This window comes from Bacidia gigantensis, assembly GCF_019456465.1.
Source record: "Bacidia gigantensis strain McMullin 20006 chromosome Unknown contig_180, whole genome shotgun sequence".
Classification (NCBI taxonomy): domain Eukaryota; kingdom Fungi; phylum Ascomycota; class Lecanoromycetes; order Lecanorales; family Ramalinaceae; genus Bacidia; species Bacidia gigantensis.
In genome coordinates this window covers 1,727,069-1,751,688 of record NW_025408596.1, presented here as the reverse complement: position 1 = coordinate 1,751,688, position 24,620 = coordinate 1,727,069, and the positions used below count along the sequence as shown (strand labels likewise).

The 24,620-nt window shown below is 48.3% G+C and overlaps 5 protein-coding genes across 5 annotated transcripts; 3 read left to right on the top strand and 2 right to left on the bottom strand.

The window, feature by feature from the left end:
* Nucleotides 1–3,071: 3,071 nt before the first annotated feature.
* KY384_003452 (uncharacterized protein) lies at nucleotides 3,072–5,150 on the bottom strand (the record flags this gene model as incomplete). Its single annotated transcript, XM_044811966.1, has 1 exon — nucleotides 3,072–5,150. The coding sequence occupies one exon, from the start codon at nucleotides 5,148–5,150 to the stop codon at nucleotides 3,072–3,074; it is 2,079 nt and encodes a 692-aa protein (XP_044671099.1).
* Nucleotides 5,151–7,777: 2,627 nt separating this feature from the next.
* On the top strand, nucleotides 7,778–9,647 carry KY384_003451 (uncharacterized protein; the record flags this gene model as incomplete). Its single annotated transcript, XM_044811965.1, has 6 exons — nucleotides 7,778–7,819; nucleotides 7,907–8,254; nucleotides 8,375–8,606; nucleotides 8,665–8,682; nucleotides 8,733–8,882; nucleotides 9,256–9,647. 6 exons carry the CDS (start codon nucleotides 7,778–7,780, stop codon nucleotides 9,645–9,647), a joined length of 1,182 nt encoding a protein of 393 aa, XP_044671098.1.
* A 2,263-nt stretch (nucleotides 9,648–11,910) lies between these two features.
* Nucleotides 11,911–12,712, top strand: KY384_003450 (uncharacterized protein; the record flags this gene model as incomplete). The annotated part of the gene is made up of 3 exons (XM_044811964.1): nucleotides 11,911–12,096; nucleotides 12,150–12,522; nucleotides 12,570–12,712. 3 exons carry the CDS (start codon nucleotides 11,911–11,913, stop codon nucleotides 12,710–12,712), a joined length of 702 nt encoding a protein of 233 aa, XP_044671097.1.
* A 966-nt stretch (nucleotides 12,713–13,678) lies between these two features.
* On the bottom strand, nucleotides 13,679–21,799 carry KY384_003449 (uncharacterized protein; the record flags this gene model as incomplete). Its single annotated transcript, XM_044811963.1, has 8 exons — nucleotides 13,679–16,164; nucleotides 16,219–16,272; nucleotides 16,334–16,535; nucleotides 16,592–16,903; nucleotides 16,953–16,969; nucleotides 18,120–20,421; nucleotides 20,467–20,551; nucleotides 20,601–21,799. The coding sequence occupies 8 exons, from the start codon at nucleotides 21,797–21,799 to the stop codon at nucleotides 13,679–13,681; spliced, it is 6,657 nt and encodes a 2,218-aa protein (XP_044671096.1).
* Nucleotides 21,800–22,197: 398 nt separating this feature from the next.
* KY384_003448 (uncharacterized protein) lies at nucleotides 22,198–24,030 on the top strand (the record flags this gene model as incomplete). The annotated part of the gene is made up of 1 exon (XM_044811962.1): nucleotides 22,198–24,030. The coding sequence occupies one exon, from the start codon at nucleotides 22,198–22,200 to the stop codon at nucleotides 24,028–24,030; it is 1,833 nt and encodes a 610-aa protein (XP_044671095.1).
* Between the last annotated feature and the right edge of the window lie 590 nt (nucleotides 24,031–24,620).

The following is a 24,620-nucleotide window of genomic DNA, read 5'->3' as shown; positions in this document are numbered from 1 at the left end:
TTTCAAAGTAACTTTTAATCCCTAATAGTACAAGCTTATATAGTGAGGCGCCTAAGGCGCTACATATATTAAAAAATTATTATTATACTATGTTACTAAGGAATTTGCAGATATAGTATTATTTAATTAGAGTATCTATTGCATATGCGTAATAAATTTTATAGCCACTATAGAACTATATATATTACGAACACATTATAGAGTGAAAATGATTCCAATGTCAATATTACCCAAACAGACCATAACCTTAGCACGAGTACGGTAGATATTAAATCATAGCCAATTCCGACCTGCCCACCTCCCCCAAACACGTAGGGCACTACTTCTCCTTAAACCCACCACCAAGAAGAGCACCATTCGGTCCATTCAATCTCCACGTCAAACCATCAGCCCTCTCTCCAACGATGAAAAGATCCGACACTTACTGCTCCGACGTCTTTTCACCACCATCATCATCATCAGCATTCAACAACTTTTTCCCCGGTGTCCCATACATGAGGCTCCCATCGGGATTCTCCACCACGATCGGCCTTGTGTGTCTACTTGGCCCCAGGCCGTCTGTCCATACGTATACATTAGCTTTCCACTCTTTTGCAGATAGAGAAAATTTTGACTTTTGGATCATTTTGGGGCCGGACAAGGCGGTGGTGAAGGAGGGAGCTTACATCTCGCTCGCATCGCGTTTAACTCTGCTTCACTCATTTGAGGTGTAGGGGCAGAAAGTAGGGGGATGATGAGGAGGGTCATGGGGAGGACCGAGATGAGGGCTTGAGATTCGTCAGCGAGCTCTTGTGAAGACAACCAGGCCGTGCTAGAGATTCGATCGGAGGTCAGGGTTTGTTTACATACGAAACTTCATCTTGAGGGACGAGTTGAAGTCGTGAAAGTCCTCGCAAGGATCTTCGTTGCAGTTGGGACAGGTTATGTGAGATGACAATCTTGTGGAGAAGAAGTCGTTACTTATGCAACAAATCATTTGGGCCCCAAATGCTGAATGTCTTGTGATATCATCGTTGCGCAAGGCATGGAATGCTGTATCATCTTGCCGTCCTTGGAGCGGGCTCGCTGAAAGTTATGAAACGAGACCGGCAAGGAGTCTTGAAACGAAGCGTGTTCGACCTGCACGGCCAATTTGCGGCTGGCAAGTGAGCTTTTCTGGAGGAATTGATAAGCTTATCATGAATTGACCCAACAATGCGCTCTCAAATCAGGTCAAGCTCCAAGGGGTGCTCAGATGTGCTTCATGAAGGTAAATTCCTATTGGTGAAATCCTGTGATCGCCAAGACCCTAACCCACGGAACATGGATTCATGGCATGTCGTGAAACGCTAGCATTTGGTTTCAGCAACGGTTTCGTGTGCCAGGGCGGGGTATATACCAATGAAGGCGGGGATGAAAGAGGAAATGAGGGGCATAAGCGCATTTGAGATGGAGGGAGGAAAGTGAACAAGTTCAGGCATGCCAGACTTCTGGTGCCTGGTTCACAAGACCACCTCTGACTATGACCAAAGGATCCAGGGAAGTATGAAGAATGAATTGCAAAGAGACGCTAGAGCAAAATGATGAGCCGTAAAGTTAGGGTTTCCCACTTTCCCCGCAGCTAACAGTTTCAAAAATCCCTGCAAAACAAACCATCAATCTATCACAGTCTCAACGCCTTGGTTGTGTCGTTATCGGCTTCGTATTTTGCAGCTGGCCGCGAGTCCTTGTCGGCATGAGCATTGATCGAAGTACCGTGTTGCTGGTCCCGGGACCTTTGACCCTGTGGCGTATGTCATCTGTCTGGGGGATATGTCATCTCTCTATCCAAGACAAGCTAGCAAATATTTGGAAACAAGACTTCATGCCGGATCGTATCAATTAGTCCGCTCTACTGCTAATCTCTTCAAAAGGGGTAAAGTGATCAGTTTCAGTGAGTCGAGGGAGGAAGAGGGTCGGTTATACCGATGCGGAGCCATATTCACTGGCTTTGAGCAGTCAAAGGAGCTTTGGGAGGGTAAGGGGACGGCTTCTATACCGGGACGGTCGGAGATATCCACCGGTCTAGATTTAGAAAGGTTAGGATTGGTCTTATGAAGCTGGTCACTTTACTCGAGGAGACATCTTGAAAAGAGTGAAGATGTAGACAAGGCTCGATAGCTCTCTTTTTTTTCTTTAACGGTGTCCTCTAAGCTTGGTCTATGTTAGAAGCTGAATCAACATTGAATATGCACTCAGAGTCGGGTGACTGTGTTAGTATTCTCTGAAGCCTCTTGCTGCACACATTACTAGCTAAATCGGAGATATACATACAAACCCAAGTCGGCGAGAATGGGTGTAGAGAAAGTAGGAGCTCCCAGAAAACAATGAATCAGTTTATCACTATCTCTTACACATCTAACTTGCTATCAGCGTATTTAAGTATCATCGAGTCCTCAGCGTTTCTAGGACATCTCAAAAGCACCTACCCATATAAAAGCTCATTTACAACTTTTGGTTCTCACGAATTTTCACCTACGTCTCCTAGCATCTCGATTAGGTGCCTTCGCAGATTCGACCATAGATTTCACTGCACACTAGATCAGCACATACTTTATCGCTTTCAAAACAGCTCTCAACCATCAACAGAGAGCTTTTGCCTGTTAGAGACTTGTCTCCTCACATGAAGCCCGCTGTCAAAGCTTCTAGACGACTACTCGACAGGTCCTCTGCCCGTGGAATTACCAGGCGACTACCCAATCGCTCCTACGCCCACGGAGAGTAAGCACGACGGCATTCTCACCAACAGGGTTGCGGTATATGAGCAGATTTACACTAACAATAGCAAGTATGATCATGTACTTCCTATTCCAGTTAACAAGAGATGATTTCTTTATAGTGCTATCTTTCTAGTCGGTGAGAACTACAATTTAGAGATCCTTAGAAAAGGGTCATAATAAATTAGAAATCTATAGCGACCGTTTCTTAACAATTGAGTAGTCCTGATAAATGAGTGAATTTTAGTTTCTAGCAGCAAAACATCGCCAAACGAGGGTGGAGAAAATTGTAGGGAGTCAAAATGCATTGCCAGAGACTTTAGTACAGCAAAACCTTCACTTCCTCGTCACCGTCCAAACCATCGAAAAAGGCTGTGCAGCGGCTAGAAAGAGCCTCTGCGCATTGACAGTAATCGAAAAGTTCGTAGCCGCCTCAACATTCTCAACGCGTAGTCTGAGAACATTGTCCTCTCTATCCGGTGAATTGAAGATCTTGATAGGTCTGCTTTGCAGACTCACATAGTAGTCAAGACGAGTCTGCAGGTTCAAGCCCGGCGCGTCCGTAAAGACCAGGGTGAAATCAATGTCGTAGAAGGTTCCTGCGGCTTCATTGGGAGTCTGACTGGTACGTGTAGCGGGAATTCCACGTTGACGGATACTGTCTTCCCACATACCAGTCCAATTGTTGCGGTCAATGCGGTCATCGAGGACCGGGAGGAGAGAGCGCTGCATGTTTACAAGGCCGTTACCTTGGATGTTGTTGGGGCCTTTGGGAATGGCTTTCTTTTGATAGGTTCCATCGGAGATGTCGGTCGCGCCATGGATTAGCAGCGCCTTCACTAGCGATGCGTTAGGCTGGTAGCCAGCGGTGCCATCGCGTCGGATCAATGCCTGCCGGAGCACGGCTGCGCATCCGGCCACTTGGGGCGTCGCCATGCTTGTCCCGCTCGAAAAGCAATAGAGACTGTTGGGCGCTTTGCCGAATTCGTCGATCGGGTCGGTACCAGGCACGTTGACCAGCCCCAGCCATTTCTTCGTGCCGGCGGCTTTGGCTTGGAATTCTGGGTCTCGGCTTGCGGCGGAGAGTATTCCCACGCCTGGAGCGACCACGTCGGGTTTGAGTCTCGCGGCTCCGGCTCGGCCTGGATTGCTGAAGCTTCCAATGTCATGTGGATTGCCCATCTTGCCACCTTTGTCGGTGGTACTGAGGCCACTTATTCGGCGATTGTTGTAGGATGCGCCGACTGTGATACCATTTTTCTGGTTGGCAACTGCAGCAATGACGTACTTCTTAGTAACCCCAGCATTATCGACGTAAGTGTCGTCCCCTTCATTTCCTGCTGCTTGACAAAAGAGTAGTTTCTGGTTGAGATAGAGCTTCCGATCGACGTCGACTGTAGTCGCATCGTATTCCTCCTGCACTTCATTGCCGATGGAGTAGCTGTGTACGTACGAGCCCTCCCGGAAGGCTATCTCTAGAAGATTTGAGCGAGTGCTGAATTCCAATGATTTTTTAACAGGGTCCCAGAGAGAGTGAACGATGAGTTCTGCTCCTGGTGCTGTGCCAGTGTTGAGTCCTGTCTCGGCCGAGTCACCCTTGCCCACGGCAGAAGCGCTCACATGTGTGCCATGACCGATAGTATCATTTTTAAGCCCCAACTCTATTCCTTCAGGGTCGACACCATTTTGTGGTCCTTTTCTTCCAATAGAAAAGATTTTCCTCACCCGATCCTGGAACGCAGGATGAACATCACCTCTGATATTCCCCTTGTCAAAGCCGGTGTCTGCAACTGTAATGATTTGGCCAGCACCATCTAGGACAGGATCATTAGGCCGTTCGACTGAAGGAACTATCGGAGGACAATTCATGATCCCTCTAGCCAAGGTGTTGAGAGGCTTCTCAGGTAGGTCGATGCCAATCGATCGAACTCCATCTATAGCGGCGATACTGGGAACAGACTTGATGTCGACAGTGAGAGAAACGAGAACGACGTTCGACGAGTGAACTGTTACAGGTTTAGTCTTTGTCTTGATCTGTTCGATAACCTTTTGAGCATCGCCTTCTTTCCCCTCATGCAAGTGGATCTGGATTCGCTGGTTTCCCGTCTGGGTAGAGACAGCCTGCTGCAATTCTGGCGAGACCTTGACCTTAGCCGGATATATAGTGAAAGTCTTGACGAATGTCAATTCCTTGAGTTTGTTGAGATCGGTAGGCTCATAGCGGCAGAGATATGTGTCTTTGCCAACATACTCTTCGACAGTCAATTGATATTTTCCCATCTTCTCGTATTCGTCATGTCCGAGTGGTGCGTTGAATTCCACCAAGATATAATTGGTGTCCGATGCGTTGGCAGGCAGATTGGCTTGCGCTATGGCAAGGTCGAAGCTGTTGCCTTTAAGTTCGAGTGGGGCCATTTTGAGAAGTATTGGGAATGCAAGTATTACTAGGCTATGTTGAGGGAAGTTTATTGTATTGTTGATGAATCGTGATGCCTATATCTTTTGATGATGGTTTCGAGAAGGCATTTTCATTGCTCTTATATGTGTCCAGGTTGCCACCGACATTTCCTTCGACCATGCATCGAAGATTCTAAAAAGTTCTGAAAAGGATACGATAACATAATTCTCGCAAGATTCCTGGTGCACAAAAGCCACAAGACGCTCTCGCTCAGCTGAGTAGGCGAAGCACGACGAGCTATGGCGTGCGTGGCTTGAACCTGATCGTGAGATGTCGAGAGGTAGTTTCATCTAGACGGTGGTGGCTTTTGCAGGTCTGAAGGATTCACTGCGACACATCATGCAGTATGTACAATTCATACTTGACTAGTCTAGGTGTCGAGTAACTTGCTGGACCGCCATGGCTCTCAATTTAGCTCCGTCAAATGGCTTGAAGACCACATTTGGCGCCGATGAGGTCGTCATGCTAATTACGATACTACGTGATATTGTAACGTTCGGCTGAACTGAATCCCGAAACGCCCTTTTTCATTCGCTGGATGTAATCAAAGTATTCTCTGGGTGCAGTACGCAGTGGCAAATGTTGGATCGCCCTGACTTGACATATGACGGTAGGAGTCTTCTAACAAGCCACTTAGCGAACAGATTCTACTAGTATGAGTAATCAGACTGGTTCAGGATTAGGTTAAGTAAAAATGGCGCTGAGGGCCGCCGAAGTAGGCGAAGAAGTCCTGGCTAGACCGCATAGACTGCATAATTAATGTTGCCATGCCGTAAGCTTCAACACGCAGCGTCAGAAATTTCCCGTTGAACTTGTGCCTGACAGGTCAATTGAACGCGCTAGCTTGAGAATAGACGACTTGCTAGACGTCGGATACGATGATGGTGGGCACCCGAAGGAGTTCCACGAGAATCTAGGCTTCGGTGTACTCCGCATCCACCCCCCTTCTTCGTAGGGCTGTCATGTGTTTGCCACGCAGTAGTAGGAAGGCGCGCATATTTCCCAAAATAGCTTGCACACAGCTCCCGTCGTCTTATGATATCTGCGATGGACACCGACTGTCCATAATCGTTGATTAGGGAGGAACAAAAGGGACGCGAAGCTTTCTGTTGAACGCGGATACTTCATCGGTCCTTTCTATGACACGTGAGTGCACCGTGGTAAGAAGTTCCTTCAAGCCACGGCAGACGCAACAAGCTGTCCTGACTACCATAGCTTCGGCAACAACTATGCCAATATCAGTCTTGTCAATGTTTCAGCGCCTGGCCTCTACTCGTTCGACGTGCAGACGACGCGCTTTCCCCCCTCCCCCGTGGGGGTCTCCAGACCGTTAACTCGGATTCTGTAACAGGATGCTGTTCGAAGTATTAAGGTATGGTCAATTCTTCCACTATCTATGGCTCGGAACTCTTCCGTCTACTTCTTAAATATAACAGGACTGAGAATCTAAACATCGTGCATCGCAATTCCGGCATGGCCGAGTGGGATGATTGGCCTAACTTCTTTCCCATCCGGAACCTTAGCTCGTTCGTATTAGTAAATATTTAGAGTACTTTATGAATGTAGTAGACTATCGAGACTATGAATATAGCAAGTATTACCAGACCGCAGAGCATGAGCAGCTAGTAACCTTCTTTACAAAGGCATCATCAACCGACCGCCGTTCCGTTACATATACGTAGAATACTAATTCAATTAAAAAGCTTGTTACTTCTTCACCTACCCTATCCGCCAATTGAGTCTACCACCGAGCCCGCAAGGACGAAACCAAGTTTTGCCGCCGTCTTGAATGATAGTGCTCAAGCGTTCAAATCTTCTGGTTCAGAGGGCATGTCGGGCTCGGCCCTTCAAGGCACACATGCGCGCTTGAATCAAATTCTAGTCTTTCTGGGCAGTGGTGGAGATGTGCTTGGCCATCCAAGGAACACTGATAGAACGCATTGCAGTCGTCAGGTTTGTTGTATAAACATCCATTAGATACGCAGAGTTCGTCCAGGTCCCCCTGCGGACACTTGAAGTCATCAGCGAGGGTTGGCATAATTGAGGTTGCGGTAAAGGTAAGGGCGAGCAGGTTGAGAGTAAGAATTTGCATGGTTCGTGGACGTTCGAATTTGAAGACGAGGGGAGGTGCTTGTGATGAGTGGAGTTTCGGGACGAGTGGTTTGTGATTTATGATTTGTGAGGAGGCGGGTTTGATCTGGCAAAGAGATATTAAATGAGCATCATTATATAGACTTTGAGGAGTTAAAATTAGGGGGCCAATTCCTCTTTGACATCAAGTTGATGGGGACTTGTTCGGGCACACCATCAAATCGTAGGAATGCTAATCGCGTAGAACTTCGGAGCGGAGGCTGAGTGGCGCATGTCATGTGCAGGCCAGAGATGAAATAAAATGTTCAAGAATATTTCAAGTGTGATGTGACGTAATAGTACATCGGAGCTGCGTCCAATAATCTCTGAGTGTCTATTGCTGGAGATATTCGGCAGGAACGGAGGTGCTCGATCTTGTCCAAAGATGGCGACTTACCGTGGACTCTGCATAAATTTAGCGATATAAGCACCGAAAGCGTCGACAACTCTGCATATGACTGTTTCTGTGTGTGTGGAGTCGCGACGAGTGGCGCAAGTCATACGAGGGCCACATCCATAGTCACCCCATCGACTGAGCTCTCTCTTACAAGGTCATACTGTCTAGTGTCTCAGGCGTTCATAGATCATAGCTCAAGAAAGTAATGTGCCAACAGCCATCTTGGAATTTGTCTTTGGTGGCACCCCATCTCTGCCCGTTGTCGACCAATCGTTGCAGTCATTTAGCGAGATACCAGTGTTACAGGCCGATCCACCATCTGATCCGGCACCACCAGGAACGGCGACAGCTAGTTGTGCGAAGACAATTGGACCCCTGAGTATTGCCTCTGTCGGGCAATTATGTCGATCAGAAATTACAGCTGCCACCGTCAAATTCAAAGTCTTCGGTCTCCACTTCCCAACGGTCAGGGTGAAAAAAATTGTTGCAAGTATAGTACAGGTTGAGGTACTGCTGAATGGTCTTGGGATCTCTGTCGCCCGCCCACCACTCACGATCGATGAAATTATGCAGCGTATACTGGGTGGGTATGCAGGAGGCATAGCTGCGAAATTTGAGCCTTGAACATTTATCGCGATATTTGGTTATATCAAGGTTGAGCAATCGGTCACCAATGATCAAACACATCAAGTGACCATCGACGAATTCAAATCGATTCTACTGCTGCTTTCCGTCGAAGAGCCGATTGCCGAGCTTAAATTCGCCTCCCTCGACGGCCTCACAGGAGGCTATGGGTACAATTCGCAGATGCGCACACCGAGCATTAACGAAGTCACATCACATCCGTTCCTCGCATCATCCCAAATCACAAAGCCTAATGCTGACGGTTCAAACATGATAGACACCATGATCTCTCTAACAACTTGCGCTAAGCCATAGTTCAGTCCCAAACATAAAAAGAAGTAGGTAGCGGGCGGTCTGGCAGCTGGACTCTTGCAGATGGTAGACGTAGATGTCGTTCTGGCGGTTGACATCAGTGACGATATCAAGATTGCTATTTTTGGCGACGTCCAGGTTACCATTCCAACCGCTGCTAAAAGCGATAGCGAACGCTTTGCTTTCGTCGAGCTAGGGCTACTTACAACGCTCGACTATGAGAAAGGTACTTTCACAAGCGAGGGACTGTTGATGCCGAAGTTGTATATCTTAGATCAAATTTGCCATCCCCCGGGTTAGCGCTTTACTATTGGTTTGAGGGATCGGGACATGACGGCGACAGGATTTTCTCCATAGGAGGATATCATCCGTATTTCAAGCCTCCGACATGGTATCCGAACCCCCCAAGGCTTTCAATTGATTGAAAATACGGTGACACGATCTCGATACATGGAGAAGCTTACATTACTGTTACACCAAAGGTGAGTCAGTTGTGTCCTCTTCATCGCGAAATATTCTTCGTGTGGCTGGAAATGCCTCGCGGACATTGACACATGAAACAATCGAAGCTAATGCATCGTGACTCAAGGCCTGCATAGGTAGCAGTCGTCTAGCACTCTTGTCCCAGGATGGCAGCCTAGGTGCTCACCTCAAAGCATGGCCGGACTTTCTAATCAACTACGAACCTTTCATGTTCACAGCATCAATGGGTGTAAAAGTTGGAGCCTCTTATACCTTTAGACACTGGGGCATTACAAAGAAATACGAGGTTCACATGGGCTGCAATCTCGAATTGCATAGCCCACCTGTCGCTGGTAAAGTCACGGTGGACTGGTGGGTCATCTCGTTCACAATACATTTCGGAAACTCCCACCAGAGGAACGATGCCGTGGATTGGGATGGCTTCAAGGCTTCTCATCCCGAACCCAAAGTCCCCCGCCAAGACTCCAAGCATCGATCCACTGCATACTCCAACAACTACAGGAGGTAAGCAATTCAATTTTGGACGACCTTTTAGGTCTGGATCTGAGCCACAAGATTTGAATGAGCTCCACTAACATATCATCCTATTCGTCTACTAATGTCGTTATCATCGGTTCAGGCGTCGTGCCACCAGACTCCAGCGATCCTCCATCAACTTATTGATCCGTGGATGGGAGCACCCTCACCTTTCGATTGGCGTCCCCTTTCCCCGTCCAGGAACTGTATGACAAAATGGTACACTCCAGTACACGTCGGACAAAGGTATCATATGCAGAAAGCCGATGCACATCCCCAATGATGTCGCATCCGACGTGACCATTGAGATTGAAGACGACCATCTCAATGATGTCTCGGACTTCTTCCCCCTTTCAACAATAGTGATAAAGCTCCCACCGCACTCTGAGGTCCTTGTAAACTGCTCAAATGCCCCGAATCTTGGAGTACTCAGCTGACTCGCAGCTCAAGATGCAAGCAATCAAGATCCTACAAGGGGTGCCCGTCCGGCCTCCTTCCTAACTACAGTCAACGCGACAATCGATCAAATAAAGAGCTTCGACCTAGGCTCTTGCACAACCACCGAGTCAACAGACATAATCCAGCTCGACATCGCAAACGACAATTCGGAGGACGTTTTCCTCTCTTCAAACCTCGTACCCGCAACCCTGCCAAGCGCCCTTTTCGTCCCCCTCACTCTCCCGATCCAAGTACATCCCAACACGGCCCCTTCAACACCAACACGCCCAACCGTAGTACACATCCGTAGTCCAGCAACGTGCGCACTGGACACCTGATTTCAGCCACGATACTCACAAACCACACTCAACGGCTGCGAACTCGTTACCATCCTCTCAAACCTCCCCCGACTACCCTCCTAGTCCATCATATCAAGCCCCTTAACTGCAATCCAACTATGCACGATCTCATCAATGGATTCCCCATGACGCGAAGTATGACTACTTTCTTCAGGCAGGATTAGAGTTTGGTGCCGTTCAGAGTTGCTATTTCTTAGAACCTGTCAGATAAGATAGAACAACTAATTGTCTAGTGATGGTGGACTTACCTCATATGGACAAGGGATACCTTAAGGTAAGGTACCTTCCACAGGTACCTTCCATTAGGGAGTAGTCTTGGCAGTCTTGGCACCCCCTTTTGCTCCAACTCAGGGGAACGGAGGGTTTTTTCGTCTGCAAGCAAGTACTATCATGCCCAGACCTTCGACTGGTGTGCGAATCAGGCGAAACGTCAATGACATGTCAATGGTCTTTTACTCTAAAATGACAATACCCACCGTCGTTCGGGGTGCAACGACTATGTGAATGTTTCTCTCGGCTCGCATTCTTGAGATTCCACGTCAAGGCACGAGATACAAGACGGCCAGAATAATGGGAAGACTCTATGATGAGAAAGGTAAATCGTTCTCAACATCGTGAGTGCCATCCCCTGTGTCGTTGTTAATCATCAAGCGGGCTACTTCCGTCCTCGCAACTGCCTTAGCCTAAAAGATGACTGCATATCTCGTGAACCAGTCCGGCAAACATGAGCAAATCGAGCCCGAAAGAGCGAGAATCGTCGATGCAAATCAAGAGGCGTTCGGCGCTCAGGATTGGCGTATCCCAATAATGGTTCATTTTACGTCCGCTGTAGGCGCACCAATCATGTATATCTCCAAAAGAACACTAACAAACCCCACAAATTTGGACCATCACGCACATCCCGTGTCTTGGCTCCCCTTCCCCAGATTCTCCTGATCGACTTCAACTAGGCAGCCGCTATGACAGCCAAAACGAAGCCAGATCAGCACCCAGAGCTGCGAATTGCACGTGGCCATCATTTTTAACGTATTTTAACGTTCACTATCTCGTTCGATCCAAGACACAAGACGCCCCTCGGCTCATTTTCAGCCAATAGCCTTGTCTACCCTCTCCCATTCGCCGACATAAGCTCAGGCCCAAGTTTTCAGAACCACGCAATATGCAGGAACAGCATGTGCTCGGGCCGTTTAGGCTCAATCACCTCCCACCAATAACATTCTTGCCCGGGGGCTTTGATGATTACCAGCATGCACCAAGGATCTCCGGCGTGGTTTGACTTTGAGAAAATTCTTAATTCCCACGTCACAGAGAGGCATATTAGGAGAAGCCAAAATGGGGCGGGAAAATGAGACTGTGAGAAACAGATTGCTGCTGTCAGCTCAACGCTGCTCCTCGCAGCCGCAACCTCCTGCTCCTACATACCTGCGACGATAACGACTCCACCCATCCGTCGCGGTTATGACCTTCCTGGACTACGAGTTCACAAGACCAGATGGTGGGAATAAGTCTCAGGGATGGGCTCTCTTGTCCGTCTGCTGGGCTCTTGTCACAGCGGCCAGCGTCACCACCGTCTTACGAGTCTTTGTCCGCACCCAATTAACGCACAACATGGGAGCAGATGATTGGGTGATGGTGCTCTGTCTGGTAAGCAGCTGCAACTTCTCCGCCTTTGCAGGTCCCGTTGACATGATAAACAGTTTACGACATGGCTTGGTGCTGGCATGATCACGACCGAGATAATACAAGGAGGCTTAGGTCGCCATGGGTACTACCTGCAACCTGACCAGAAGCGACACTTCCTGGCCGTAGGCTGGGGTGACTGGATCCAAACATTCGTCACATTAGCACTCATGAAGATCGCCATCTGTCTCTTCCTCCTGCGCATAGTCGACGCCAGAAAGATACGTCTGGTGCTGTGGGGCTTCATCGGCTTCATCGTTCTCTTCACCCTCACATTCATCGCCTTATTTCTCGCAATCTGCAGGCCGATACGGGCTTACTGGACCGTCATGCCCGAAGCGCACTGTCTCACAGACTTGCAAATCCAATATATTACACTTGCACAAGGAGGTCAGCAAAGTCTCTCCTCACCCTTTGCTTACCGCTAACAATTCCAGTCCTTTCCGCAATCACGGATCTCATTCTCTCCGCGTTCCCCTATTTTTTCCTCCGCAACCTCCACGTAAGCCGGCGCACAAAAGTCGCGCTCGTCGTCCTCATGGGCCTAGGAGCAATGTACGCACACGTTTTCCTTCACTAACCGCCATTTTTCTCCGTCCCTCTCCCTTGCTACACCCCGCACGAAACTCTCACTGACCCCCGACTTCTAGCACCGCCGCTTGCGCCATCGTCCGCACAGCGCTTTCGGGCGCCTTGACACATCCCGACATCACATGTTCGTCTACCCACTCAATCCCGCCCCCATTCCGCGTTTAACCCAGCCCTTCCACCCCCAAGCCTCCCCCTCTCCTCTCCGCTCCACCAGGTTCCATTTCTTACCTCACACGCCCCTCCACTAACCTCCCTACCAGGGGACGTAGTAGCAAACGTAGGCTGGCGGCTCCCGGAAGTAAATCTCGGCATCGCCTGCACGAACGCTCCCGTCCTACGGCCCTTATACCTCTACTTCCGTGGCCGGCTGGATACGAATCGCACGAAGAAGGGGTCCACGAGCTACCCTGTTGGTTATCATCGAGGGGGATCGAGTGGTGGGGGTGGTTGGGGGGGTTGGGGAGGGAATAGGCGGTGGAAGCAAGATTCGACTACGCTGCCAGGGAGCGATAATAATGTTAGTGTTGAGGAGAGTGTTGATTTGGTGTTGGGACCCAAGATTGGGGAGGGAGGGGAGGGAAGAGTGGGGAGTTTGGGGACGAAGACTGCGGCGTGGGCTTGATGGGTGGGGGGGTATGTTGGGTAGATGATGGATGGAGAGCTGAGTAGAATTGTGGGGTTGAAAGTAGAGAAGTTGGCGAGCCGAAGGTTGGAAATAATTAGTGTGAAGTGAGGGAAGCAGCGTAGGCTGCCGTTTTGTCCATCCAGGTTGACGTAAATGCAAAGTTTGACAGTTCAGTAGTTGGCTTGAAGCTTGAACTATCACACCTCGTTGATCAATCAGCTTTTCTGTTACTTTGTCCTCCTCAATTCGCAGAATTTAATGAAATATCCTGGAGATGTACAGATCGGAACTGAATGCCTATTGAGGTCTAACAGTTGATGAATGTGGTGACTAGAGTCTCGTGCGATCAGGCACTACTAGGTAATGATCTTGCCCGGATTGGCGACGCCGAGGCTCAGGTAGAAGTTGTTGAAATGCGCTCATTCTTTCAGCTTGCCGCTCAGGGCTCGGAGACGCGGTCATTGACCGTTCAATGGGTTCAATTATTGCGCCCAGTAACCTGGGCATAGACCTTGTTGATGCAGTGTCTGGGTTCAGAAAAGCATCAACGGCAGGGCAGTATTTCGTCATCACAATGTCTCTCATACCTCGGTGCTGGCTGTCTGTGGCCTTTTGATTCGCGCCAAGTTTCATCAAAAGCTTTACCACATCTAGTTTATCATCTGCGACCGCCAGAAGTAAGGGAGTCTCTCCTAGAAATGTTGGAGCTTCAAGGTCGCTTTTTGCATCTAGCAGTAACTGTATAACATCTACCGCTCCAGCATGAACAGCATGATGAAGAGCGGTCGATCGAAGGGCATTCCGAGCTTTGACATCCGCACCAGCGTCAAGCAACACTTTTACTATGTTCTTGTGTCCTCTTTGACATGCGTTATCTAGATGTGACAGGTTATTTATGTCTCTTTCGTTAATGTCCACACCACATGAAATAACGTCAAAAGCCATGCATGACGAATGCAGTGAGATTGCAAGGGACAAAGCTCTGTTCAATTTCCAGTGCGTCGGCAATTGCAGCTCCTTATTGATCACTCGTGTGCGTATTTCATGAACACAGCTTTCGAGTTCAAGTCCAACGAACACTTGTAGGAGGTCTGTCCAGTCGACGCTGTGTAGTCGATGTTTTCTTGGCAAGTACAAAGCATTTTGTAACGCATACCACACAAGAAAACACTTAGACTCCTCATGAATCAAGAAATCGATCAGAGGACCTTGGGAGACCGAGGATTTAGCGGCCTCACGTAAATGATATTCAAGATTCGAGACTGCGTATTTGAGGATAGGGAGCTCCCAAAACACGACGGCTGTGAGGTAAGGAACTTCATCGAGGCGGTCAGACTGCAATTTCTGGTCCGGTGGCATCGCATAGCTAGAGTACTGATAGCTTGCAACTAGCTCTGCGCGAACCCTAGAGGCGTCTTCACGCATCCCGATGGAGCCGAGACTGTCTAGTGAGCTACTTTCTAGTTGACTGACGGCGAAACGCAGTAATGTCATGGATGGACATGTAATGATCTGTGGCTGTGACAGATATAAGATACAAAGAGTTGCGATTTCATGGTGGCAAACCCCTGCAACAGAGGAAAAGCTGAGCGATGGCTCCAATAGGTTGAGTCCTTCTCGCAATAGAAACTCAGGCATAGTCTGATGGATGAACTGTATACTCTCCAAGCTAGAATTATTGTTGAAAACGAGTGACGAATCCAGCTTCACGATCTCGAGTAGCCCACGAGATCGGGAACGAATGAATTTTTCTAGTTGTAAGCCGTTATCGATATATTGGTTCGATTCTGTCCACAATGGTAGCGTCACTACTGGCCTGACTATGTCGAACTGAAGCGAAAAATAGAGCTCAAGCGGACTTAGTCTTCGCGATGCAAATAGGACTAGTTTGAAGATGTGAAAAGCTTCGGTACGCTCTTGGTGAGACAATTTGGAAAGAATTTGGTGGTAGAGATCACCAAGCCTTTTAGGGGTTTTGCTCAAGGCCTCCATTTTACGTGAAAGGGGTTCTCCATCACTATCTGCTATCAGCAGCGCTTGCGTCGTGAGATCAACCCAAAGGAATACACCTTCGGCTTTTTGAAGTAAGGATTCGACCAAGTACTTGTTATCAACGCTTTGGGACATGGGTGATAATTTCATCCGAGCGAATATCTCGATGTCCTGTTGATTACGTTTCTCAGCCCAGATCTCAGGGCAGTCATTGAGAGTTATGTTTGGATAGTGTCGACTAGATATCATCAGACGAAGCCTTCTCGTTGAATTCCGATCTTCTTCGGGGCATAAGTTCTCAAGGTAGAACAGTAATGAGAGTAGGTCCTCTCTCGGGCTCTCATCCAGCGCGTCGAGAACAACTATTGTGGGTTTCCACATTTTCAGTGAGGTCAAGATTGTCAAAACTTCCATGAGCTCCTCTAATGACCATTTCAATACTTTTCCCTTGATAAACCTTCCATCATCTGAGGTGAGCACGAATTCTTCCAGGAGTGCTCTGTGCTGCATGAACACTTGATACAAAACGGTGCGCAGTAGACCGCAGGTTGATCTTTGGAGCTCGACACCACTGCCATCAAAGAAATACGCGGCAACAGTATGCGACTCCGCTGGGAACACTTGCTGGAGATGCAACAAGGTTCGCTTCATCACAGTAGACTTCCCCGAGCCAGCTTTACCTTTGAGCCACAGAAGGCGATGGCCACCTTGCACCCAAGCCAGATACTCTGTTGTTCGTATTAGCCACTCTCCGGTACCTCTAACAGGTGTTCGGATCGTGCGTTGACGGTCAAGAAGTTGTGGAAACTCAAGCGATTCAAGGACTAATGCATGACGTCAATTAAAGCACAAAACAGGCTCTAGTTAGTTCATGTCACCTTTTTGGCAATTAATTTTCAAGATGTGCCGCGATGTTGCTTGTTGCTGAGAAACTATCATCAAGTCAGCGAGCTTGTGTTTGAAATTACTACATTCTCAGTATGCGATTCGTACCGAACATATCTTTTAACGAAGCTGGTTGGTCTACATCCGCCTGAGCAGATAGATCTCTGAGGATTTCTTGTATCTCACCGCAGATTCGAGTGTAACCCGCATCTTGCGGACTTTGGAATCTGCACATACTCATGTGATTCCCGGGAAGATGCTGTGCTCGCTCCCTAGTGTCTTCAAAGCTTGATGACATATCCGGTACTATCTAAACATTACGATGTCACCTTTTCAGTCTCAGTGGACAGTATTGACAGAAATTACCTTCTCTGTCAGCCCACGAACACCTGCAAAGCCAGTAGATTCCTGGAACGTGCGCACGGTGAGATCCCGCTTTCGCCAGATTTTCATGAATTCTTCTTGTGACAATTGTAATTCTAAGGAGCTAAAATGTAGAGCACGTAGGTTTGCATCGTTGGTATCGAATCCCACAGCAGATGCCACCTTTCTGAGTAACTCCCCATAAGGAGCATAGGAGCTTCCACGGTGTGGCGTTCCAAGAAAGAGGATTGCTTTAGTGTTTTTAGCAATCTCTCCCATGCCCGGATCCTCATCTCCATCAGATCTTCGCAGCGTCTGCTCTTGCTTAGCTGGTGATTTGGCATAGTGGAAACCTCTTACCTACCTCTTTGACGATGATACCTAACCCAATATATCAGCTTGAATCTTTCACAAACTTAAAGCAAGCAAAGAAAGGCCACGATAAGGCCCACAGCGTACCTCCTAGTGAATGAGCTACAAATATGACTGGTCGCTCTCCCTAAAATGAGTGGGTTAGTACCTTCGTCACCGTACAACAAGCATGCTGAATACTAACAAAGGTCGGCCGAACTCTGTTCAAGGCGTAGAGAAAGTTCTTCGCGTGATCAAATATATTACCTTGGTCCGTCGCGCCGGCTAAGAATCGAGACACCCTTGATTGATATCCATACGTGAGAATCCGAGAATGCTCGCAATCCTTAGGCAGGAAATCGCGAGGCCAGCACAAGTCCTCATTGGCTCTGTCAACGTGCGTCGCATGGCTCTTTGGAGCGCCTTGCTGACTTGCATCTTTTGACTTGCTGAATATTGGATTGAGTAGCCGCGCACGCAATGGCAAGCGCTCAGTTTCTTGGGGAGCTTTGATAGCCCATGTTCGGAAAGGATGACCCTGGATGCCGTGCACAAATATTATGCTGTTCCTCTTGTCAGCGAGATAGCAAGATTCCGTCCAACGCCCGCTCACTCCACAAGAGGCGATGAAGACTCATAGAGTACCGAAATTCCTTCGTCCGCAATTCGACTGACAACGTCGCGATCCTCCATTATGGCTTTCGAAAGACGAGGAGCACAAGAGCCTGAAAAGCCACTCAGGAGACTGGACCAACCTGATTCGCGGTCCGCAGGTTCCTAATACCTCTACAGCCACCACATAAGATGATGGTAAAAGAATCATAGTAAGAAAATTCGACTTAGGATCTGAGCCTTACGGGCTACCCCACCCCGCCCAAGACCACTTGGTGTGAGACTAAAGCAACACCATCTCTGCTTTAGTCCAAGCACGCAAAAGTAGTGCGCATGCAAGTCATAATCCCCACCAATGAGCAGACTGGGTGAATTCTTCGACAAAAACGCCAGCCCGGCAGGTACATAATTGTTTTGCCAAACATCAGCGAGTCAATTAGCTCGACCACACGTGATATCAAGACCAGTGTCAAGTGGACCTTGGACTTAAGACCGGTCATGGGAACGCTTAGCTTCGTTTACGAAACCGTTGCCTAAGCGAATTCTCCATAGTCCACAAACAACTGACAGATCTCTTTCGCTGCTGCAAATCGCGATGTCTCTGTCTCTTCAGCATGCTGTACAATATCTCGGCAGAGGTCAAATGCAGTCAAACCACTGCTGTCCCTGACGCCAACATCGTTCTCATCAGCTTCCAACAACTGCCTCACAAACTCAACATTTAACTTGTCAACCGCAATATGCAAAGCAGTCCACTCCAGATCCTTTGTCTGCGCATTCACCTGTTCAGCGTCCTCATATTTCTCTAGCAACAAAGACAGGATATCGCTAGCAATATCTGGATCTCTCTCTTCCTCCTGATCCAAGAAATCTGCACCCATAGCAGCGACATGTAAAGCCGTGAGCCCAGCTTCAGGCACAACAATAAATGAAGGTTCCTCTAACGTCTCAGCCTCGCTCTTTGGCCACAGTAGGTATTTTAGCCGAGACCCGGAGAAGCGAAGATTGGCTGCTACAACGCACCCCAGGATCGAGCACGGATACTTCAGCTTCCTGCGCTGAAAATCGATATAATGACAGCAGGCATTGACATTCGCGCCTTTTCTACGAAGCAAGTCCGCGAGCTGGAATTGATTTTCTTCTACGGCTATTGCAAGCGGAGTTTGTGCAGGACCACCGCATGCAGGGTCTGCTAGTCCATCGACTGGAATGCCCTCATCTAAGAGCTTGGTAGCGAGTTCCAGGTCTGCTTTGATGACGCTACGAGCTGCCACGTGAAGAAGGGTCCAGTTGAACCAGTTTTTGCGGTTGGGGCTGTTGATTCGCACGTGCATGTCACTGCCCTTGTCTAGGAGCTTGTAGAACATTCTCTTGTTGTCTCGGTGAATTGCCCAGCATATTGGTGTCCAATGGCCTACACTGTTAGGTTCGTTTACTGTTGAGAGGCCATTCATGTGCTCAAGTACCTTTTCAACGGCCTCGTGATAGCCATACTGAGCAGCGAAGCCAAGTGGAGTGTTTTCCAACTCGTCCACGCCACTGTTGAGATGAGCGAATTTCAATTCTTCGCCGAGGATGCGGAATGTTGCTTTCATCCTTTCTTCCCATTTCTCGCCGAATCGGAAAAGCATCTTCCACGGGTCGCAGCCATTGATTGCTTCTCTGATCCAATAAGATAGACCACGTGGAATGGTACCTCCTTCAACCACGTTCGACTCGGCATTTACAGTGTTTCGTTTTCCAAGATCAATGTATTGGTATCGTGGTTTGGGGAATGCAAAGTCAATCATCGTTTGCAAGATCTCGTCTTCGTGGAGGAAGGCTGCCAAATCCATTGCGGCCATATTTGTCCAGGAGTCACCGGTCGCGTTTGGATCTGATCCATGGGCCAACAGAATCTTTACGACATCCAGCCGCTTTCTACAGATAGCCCAGTGGAGCGGTGAGCCGTATGTGAGATTGTCCCATCGGTCGTTGTATCCTGGCATTAATGTGGCAGCATAGCGACACGGCTGTGCCCACGTGCTCAAGGCTACCTTTCCCTCCTCTGTTGAAAGGAGTCGGAGCGCGATAGCTTCGGTTTCCTCGGGTTCAATGCTAATAAGCCAGTGCAAAGGCGTTTCGTTGTGGTACGTGCCCTTCGAGAAAACATTTATGCCGTGATCTAAAAGCCAGAGCACAATAGGTGGATGCCCAGACCTCATTGCACAATGTAAGGCGCTTTCACCTTGCTCGTTCAATTGGTTGATCGAGACTGAGTGATGTTCGACCAGACGGATGACTAAATCGAGGACACCAAGAGATGCTGCCGATGAAAGTAGATAGTCGCCACGAGGGTTGATCATGATTTCTGAAGGCTTTTGATCAGACTTCTTGATGAAATCCTCAACATAATCCATTGACTTGACATGTTGCATCAGCCACGGTGGATTGTACCATCGGAAAAGTTGAGCACCAATACCGCACATGTTTCCATGCAAGAAAGCTTTCGCTTCTCTATATGCATCCATGCTTATTCTTGGAAGGTCCTCAAGTGCTGCTTGAGAACCCCATTGGGCACACTGCTTGAGTTGAGGTGTAATATCTGAAACGTTTTTGTTGAATGTTCTACATACTCTTGGGACCACTGCGATCGCTCCCAAAGATCCATGTTGGGCTGCAATCAGCAGATATTTGATAGCTTTTGTTGTGTCAAGGTGATGATCTGAGCCCATCCCACTGAAAGAGCAGCATGCAAGGCCATATGCGAATTGTGCTAAGCCTTTCTGGCCGGCAGCGAGGCTGCTCTCGAGCTTGCGGCACTTTTGTTCAAAAATGTGATTACTTACCGCTGGAGGCATTAGTCTTAATGAATTCCACGAGACTGTTGTCTAAGGCATCGTCAGCGCATACGCGTATAGTTGGGCTTGAAATACATTGTTGGCCTGAAGAACATTGTATGCAGAGCTCTCCTCAATGGATTCTGCAGCTGGCGTCTTTGCAATATTGGGAGCATGATCCCTAAAGACAGCAGTCAGCTTGAAACATGAATGTCGCCTCTTGTTATCACCTCAGGGCGGCAATGGCAGCAGATAGATCTCTTTTTCCCGGGTCAAATGCTAATGTCGACTGGAGGACTACCATCCAAGGAGGTTGTCTCGCTGTTGCAATGGAAAGGGCAGAAGTGAAAACGGTAGTGAAGTTTGATACGCTGGCTTCCCCACGAGACGCTCGCCAAGCTTGTAGCAAAACAAGTTTGAACATCCACATCGAAGGAGACGCTCGTCCGCACATCATGTCTTCTCTCATATACACTTCCAGACTCTCGCGGTCCAGACGGTGAAGATTCGGAGGAACAACTTGCTCATCAGTCAGGAAATACGCACACAAAGGATCTATGCCATCGAGGGCTACCCTCCAGCATAGTAGACCGAAAGAGTATACGTCTGATAGCGGAGCTTCCACAGTCTTGAGGGTACCTGCTCTGACTTCTGGAGCGGACCACAGCAGAGTCCCTCGAGGAAGGAAATTGAAATATCCCTCGCTGCCTAGTACTGCGAACCCAAAGTCCGATAGTTTTGCCACGAACTCTCTCTCTGGGTCGGCAACCAACAGCACATTCTCACTTTTCACGTCACCATGCGTGATGGAATTTGCATGTAGAAATTTCATGGCAGTCCCGACCTGGTGAAGAAGCTCGTACTGCTTCTCGACGGATAGACTCTTTGTTTCCTGATAGTCGGCCAGATTACCAAATGCAGCATGCTCCAGAATGGGAACGGGAATTGGACAAGTGTCGAGATGACCATTGTCAGCCCACGCGAGACCTAGAAATTTGATAATATGGGGATGCTTCATTACTGGACCATGGCTAAGTACCATCAAGTCAAGCAAAGTGCTTGCGTAGGTGACACGTTGACTGGGTAATGGGTCACCTTCACTGTTGAACTGAATGCGAGCAATCTTGTACACGATTTGATATCCCGCCTTGGATTTCCATGGACGTTCCGGCTGGACAGTGATGCCATCTTTGGGCTTTGCAGATGACCAGTAGGCTTCCACGGGCGGAACGTTCTTGCGAGTCACGAGAAAAGACGCCCCCTGTCCGATCTTGATAGAATTTGCAGCGGCCTCTGAGGTACGGAGGTAGGAGGTAGCATGAAGCTGGTTCGACGACTTGAGGGTCGATTTCCAAGCTACGTCGACAAGTGCAGCGAGATCCGGGCAAAGCTCGAGGTACTTGTTTGGAATTAGCTTAGCATCGCCCATTGTATCCAATCTGATAGCAAATCATATGCTCCGAATGCTGTTCATCGAGGCGTACAAGTTAAATGCCTTATTGGATACTGGTCACAGGGGGATTGATGAGCTCAATCGTACTGTATATCCTTTTGTAATAAGCGCTCCCGCTACTGTAGTCAATCGAGTCCACAGCCATTCTTGATCCTGAAATTGTAGGAAAGTGGAAGAACAGAACAACTTCGAGATTGCGCAGAATACACATGATCATGTCTTTGCGTATATCTCAGTCCGTTTCTCTTTTAGGCTAGACCGACCCTACGCACATAGAGGGGCTTGATCTATAAATAGTACCGACCTTTGACATTGTTTCCATCTCGATTATATTGAGCCTCGTCGCTGTATGACCCCAACGGAGGCAGGGCTCTATGGCATCGGGCATAGAAGGCGCTGCAAGTATTGCAGGGTTGATCTCTCTAGGCATTACAGTTTTCCAAGGCTGCGTTCAAGGGTTTGTATTACTCTCGACAGCTCGGCAGATAGGCAAAGACGGCGATTTCCTAAGATGTATGATTGAGTGGGAGCACTATCGTCTATTTGAGTGGGCTCAACAAGTTGGCATCATCGACGGAGAGGCGAACCGAAATCTTGATTGGACTCTTCTGTGTGATCTACTTCAACAACTGCAATCGAAGCTTACAGATACCGAGCTATTGAAAAAGCGCTATGGGCTTCAACTTACTCAAGACGAACTGACGGACAGTTTTGTGGAAGCTTTTGATGGCGAGGCTGGTTATGGCGGACTCCGAAGCCTGACGCCCCATATCAGTGGAAAATTTTTGTTGTACAGCTCGAATCTCATCCGTGAAAAGTCTAAACGCAGTCCGGTCAAATGCCTTAGATGGGCAATGGTTGATAAAGACAATTTGAAATCCTTGCTTGATGATGTGAAATCTATCACCGGGTGTTTGTGGGATGCTCTAGTAATTGACGATCGCAGATACATCAGAGACTCACTAGATCGGTTGCTGCGAAGTTCAATCGCTCAATCTGAAAGCATTCATGGCCTAGATACGATCAAAGAATTAGCCAGTCATGATGATCCATCTATTGTGTCGGCTGGTCAGCTGAGACAAGCAAAGCTTGACATCGAGAATTCGACGCCGTCTACTCAAGGAGCGCTGAAGAGCAAGTCCAGATCGGCGAAGGTGAAGGCACTCAGATTGAAGCAGAGCCTGTTGAATGACCAAATAGCGGATGGCCGTAGGATTGTGACATATGGCAATCAATACTACCTGGCTGAAAACAAGAACCTCATCGGTAACCCAGCAGAGAAACAGAAGTCTCTATACCGTGCCGAGAATATTGCTATCCTACTTCACGAAACTGTCAGTGAGAGTTTTCATACCTTGAAGTGCAAGGGTTTTCTGAAAAATGACTCTGCTGGTGTCCTACACTTTCTATACGAGTTCCCTCAACTGAATGTCCTAAATCAGGGTCAACTCGCTTTGGAGATTCCCGATATTCCCGTGTATGATCTTACGGGGTTTATGACATCCATAATCATCACTATACCCGACATTAGATTTCGCTTGCTTTGGTGCACAAGCATCGCAGAAACACTTCTTCAACTACATACAGCTGGCTGGGTGCACAAAGGAGTCTCGCCAGAATCAATCATCTGGACTCACACCACTGACCCTACAAAGCTTTCCACCTCTCAAGACTTTGATGATAATGCGCAAAGAGAGTGGATGAGCACCATATATGGACCATACCTCATGGGTTTCTCATTCGCTCGTAAGAACTCTCCCTCGGAATTTTCGGAGGCTCCGTCTGCTTCAGGCGCCCGAGCTAGGGCATATCGCCACTTCGATATCATAGGACAAACAAGACCAAGCTTTCATGCCAAATACGATGTCTACGCCCTTGGGATGATTCTCGTAGAGATAGGCTTGTGGTCACCGATCGAAATGATCCTGCAAGTAGACCTCGACGATATACCACAGATAATGAGCCAAGAAAGTACTTTGGAAATTCTAGAAACGAAATTGGCGTCAACTCTGCCACGCAAGTTCGTAACATCAGTTATGATGGCTTTGCGTTATAAAGGCCAACAGGAGAAGGCCCTAGAGAAGGATGCGGTTCTGATAGGGGGTGACGAGCAAGACGATGATGATGATAGTGACGAAGACGTGAAAGTCATTGACATTCAGCAGACAATAGTGTCTAATTTGAAGACTTGTCTAGACGCCTTCTAGGTGGAAAGTTCTGTGCAGGTAGATTGATGGAGGATGACTACTCTAATGAAGCATGTTGTTATTCTCTGTTACTACGGCACAATCCCAGAATATTCATTGTCTGCTTTCAAATGAAAATGACTCAACTTTACAAAACGTTTATGTAAGCTCGGATATACGGCTCTAAGCAAAGATTGCAATTCTTGGTACAAACTAGTCGACAACACTCACCATAGCATTTTTCTCGTCGAAACTATTACTAAAAGCCAAGTTGCTATACACAGCTTACATTCCATCTCCAAGCATCCCACACATTAGAAAAAGAACACCATATTGTCCCCAAAAGAAAAACCCGTCGCCAGTCAATACTTACCTGCCACCTACCACCCCTATCGCAACAAACACCAACTCAACCCTCATACACCTTCCCCCCTTCCCCCCTTACCCCCTTCCCCCTTTACCCCCTGACCTCCTCACCTCCTCACCTCCTCACCTCCCTACCTCCTCGCAAGCAACCACGGCTCAAACGCATCCTGCCAACCTCCCCCTCGTTCCCCATCAGCCCTCCAGCTCAAATATCCACACGCACCGTTACAGCACGTCCAAAACCC